Source organism: Lolium perenne, chromosome 2 (genome assembly GCF_019359855.2).
Source record: "Lolium perenne isolate Kyuss_39 chromosome 2, Kyuss_2.0, whole genome shotgun sequence".
In the NCBI taxonomy this organism is placed as follows: Eukaryota; Viridiplantae; Streptophyta; class Magnoliopsida; order Poales; family Poaceae; genus Lolium; species Lolium perenne.
In genome coordinates this window covers 2,908,689-2,912,078 of record NC_067245.2, presented here as the reverse complement: position 1 = coordinate 2,912,078, position 3,390 = coordinate 2,908,689, and the positions used below count along the sequence as shown (strand labels likewise).

At 44.5% G+C, this 3,390-nt stretch overlaps 1 protein-coding gene across 1 annotated transcript; it reads left to right on the top strand.

Moving 5' to 3' along the window:
- The first annotated feature begins 202 nt into the window (after nucleotides 1-202).
- LOC127329606 (GDSL esterase/lipase At1g20120-like) lies at nucleotides 203-2,366 on the top strand. Its single transcript, XM_051356097.2, has 3 exons — nucleotides 203-448; nucleotides 1,321-1,451; nucleotides 1,538-2,366. The coding sequence occupies exons 1-3, from the start codon at nucleotides 244-246 to the stop codon at nucleotides 2,225-2,227; spliced, it is 1,026 nt and encodes a 341-aa protein (XP_051212057.1). The 5' UTR covers nucleotides 203-243; the 3' UTR covers nucleotides 2,228-2,366.
- The last annotated feature ends 1,024 nt before the right edge of the window (nucleotides 2,367-3,390 follow it).

Here is a 3,390-nt window from a genome sequence, read left to right as displayed (position 1 = left end):
GCACCATGATACAATTCCTTAAAGTAATAGATTATCTGATCAGTGAGCATGCATAATGGTTAGTGATATGGCGCTGGCAAAAACAAGGTTCTCTCCACGAAGGTCCATAAATATGGAGTAGCTACGGATGCAAGCTAACCATCCACGGACTCGACAAAAAACACAGACACATCTGTGACAAGGAGGATGGCGACGGCCGGCCAGTGGCAGGTGGTTGCTGTGGCGGCGGTGGTGGCCTTGGCCATGGCGGCGACACCTGCTTGGTGCAGAACCTTGGAGAACAAGGTGACAGCGGTAATCATCTTCGGCGACTCCATTGTGGACCCTGGCAACAACAACGACCTCCGCACAGGGGTCAAGGCGAACCATGCACCCTATGGCAAGGACTTCGCCGGCCACGTGGCCACCGGGCGCTTCTCCGACGGACTCATACCTTCCGACTTCATCGGTACGTGCATAGATAGTATGTATGTGGCAGATGTGTTTTTTCTTTTAAATTGATATGTGCCTACGGGTTATATCTACCACTCCAAACAATTAGCACAAAACTGGATCTACATTTAGAGACAAAAAAATCAAATTCTACTGTGGATAGTGTGAACTTTGGGTCTTGAATTATAGCAACAACCTTTTGACGTTGATAACACATATATGCAGTTGTTTTTTAGAAATTTTAAAACTATTTTATCTTTAAAAAAATTATCTCGTAGATTCTATCTAAAACCATATCAAACTAGACACGCTCGAACCCATCAATCTAATAATATTACGGTCATTATAGGACCCACCTCTCTCTTTAGCATTTTTTGTTCTTTTCTTATGTCAAACTTAAAAGAGCATAACAGTATCTCATATTGTGAACTTAATTAATCTAAAACTTACTCTAGCCACACGCATTACCTTGAATCATAGAGGAAAGAGTAGCTATGTAGTAACCTCTGTATGCCACATAGCATTGCACAGAGCAATCTTAGAAAATATAACTCTAAAATCCAAAACTGTATCATACTATCGTGTAGTTCTGTTATATTTATTATTTTACACAATCTCAATGCAAATCCATGTAAATGATGTACTTGTTATTAATATTTCTAGTTTTACGTGCTATGATATCACTTTTATCATTCTTCTTATTTATTTTTTTGTCACATTAGATTTTTGCCAACATAGAAATCATGATCAAATCGATATTATTAAAAACATCTCTAGTCAATATCCAATCAATATTAATTAAGACCATCATAAATATATATCTCTTCAAACATTATATTCTCTTTGGATTTAAATAACGTGGATTGCAACTTGTGAATTTCATTTCAGCCCAAGGCCTTAACGTGAAGCAGCTAGTGCCTCCATACCTCGGTGTTCAGCACACCCCGGAGGACCTCCGCACCGGTGTGAGCTTCGCGTCGGCCGCCAGCGGATTCGATCCTCTCACCCCCGTCATCGCGGTAACCACATATTTCTTACTACAAGTAACGCAGTTAAATAAGTTTCTCTTGAGATAGTGATCATGCATATTTGTGTTGGATTCTAGAGTGTGATCTCGATGGAGCAGCAGCTGGTGTACTACGACGAGTACCGAAACAAGCTGGTGGGCCTCGTCGGAGAGGAGGAGACGAAGCGGATCATCGATGGCGCGCTCTTTGTTACATGCGCTGGCACGGATGACATCGCCAACACATACTACACCATCCCAGTCCGGAGGGTTGAGTATGACATTCCCTCATATGTGGACCTCCTCCTCGTCGGCGTCGAGTCCTTCCTCCGCAACGTGAGTGCGCGCGGCGCCAAGAGGATCGGCTTCGTGGGGCTGCCGCCCATCGGCTGCTTGCCGTCACAGCGGACCCTCGGCGGCGGTCCTCAGCGGAGCTGCGCGGTGGAGCGCAATGATGCCGCACAGCTCTATAACACCAAGGTCCAGGAGCTGATCCACGAGCTAGGTAAGGACATGGTTGGGTTCCCCAACCTCTTCTACATCGACATCTACACCGTGGTCCAAAACCTGGTGGACCACGGGGAGCGGTACGGGTTCAAAGAGATGACGCGTGGGTGTTGCGGCACTGGGTTGATTGAAGTGTCAACGCGGTGCGACGCGAGGATCGACCATGTGTGCGATGACGTGTCTAAGCATGTCTTCTTCGACAGCTACCACCCCACAGAGGCGGCATACAAGATTATCATGGACTACATCTTCGACCACTACATACAATACATGCATCTTTGAACACTGAAGCTAGTTTGTGAGCGAGAAACAAGTGTGGCAGCCAAGCCAACATTATTATTCTTGTTAGTTTGATTAATTGAGGTTGATCTGTCCGAGAGATCAGGGAGAAGTATTCAATGTGAGATGATGGAGTAACTTAAATCCATCTTCACCTGTATAACTAACATGTTGAAATATATATGTACTAAAAAATTTACATGTACATATGCAGCGGTGTAGATTATTTTTGCGTACATATCTTACTTCCAAGGCATAATTGCACCACCGGTAGAGGTCTTCCACTGTGCCCGCATGGAGTTGATAAAGCTTGCATGAGCACCGTCACCATGACAACGAGTTTATAGTCCACATATCTACTCTTCGTGCCTCTCCTCGAGGATCTTTGAAACGCCGTGGTTACAAACCTCATTGTCGTTACAGCGGAAACAAACGAGCAGCCATCGGTGAAAAGATACAAACTGATTTATCAATTCTCTAATTCAACACGGTGGTGGGCTCATTAAATGATATGAAAATTTACGTATTCTATTTCTACTTTGTTAATACTAACCACAACTAAACAATAATTATAGAAACAAAGACACATAGAGGTTAGAAAAAAACATTATTACCTATATCAAAGCTGACCCATTTGCTGAAAGGAGAGCTATTTAAGTTACTGTGTAGCCCATCTACAATATCCAATTTTCGTTATTTTTCTTACTGGATGTGGATAAAACCAAACATGTTGTTTCTCGGTTTCTCTGTAGTCTGGCCTTGGTCAAAGCGGTGCAGCGCACGCAGCCATTCGCCTCGACGCCGTGTAATGTGCAAGCCTCACGTGGATACAAGATTAAAAAAAGTGCCATACAGACAGCGGCCTCTCCCTTCCGTTCATGGGGAACAATGGCTACTTCTTCGCAGCCGATGGTTCATCTTTTTCTTTCAGCAGGCAGCTGTCTTTGATTCCTGCACATCATTGGCTGTCATCTCTGCTTGTAGGAAGTCGTGTTGCATGCCACGGATGAAATAGACCGGCTGGTGGGTCTCGTTATCGTCACAACATTTTCAGTACAGAATCACAGTGATCCAGCCACCGGTGATACACATAGAAAGGCATGAGACATAGCCGTCAAGGAGGTGGACAGACGGGTTACCTGCGGTTGATGTTGTTGGCGGTTGCG

Coding starts and splice junctions, on each gene's coding strand:
- LOC127329606 (XM_051356097.2), top strand. CDS start 244: ATGGCGGCGACACCTGCTTGGTGCAGAACCTTGGAGAACAAGGTGACA. Junction 449..1,320: donor CATACCTTCCGACTTCATCG/GTACGTGCATAG, acceptor ATTTCATTTCAG/CCCAAGGCCTTAACGTGAAG. Junction 1,452..1,537: donor CTCTCACCCCCGTCATCGCG/GTAACCACATAT, acceptor GTTGGATTCTAG/AGTGTGATCTCGATGGAGCA.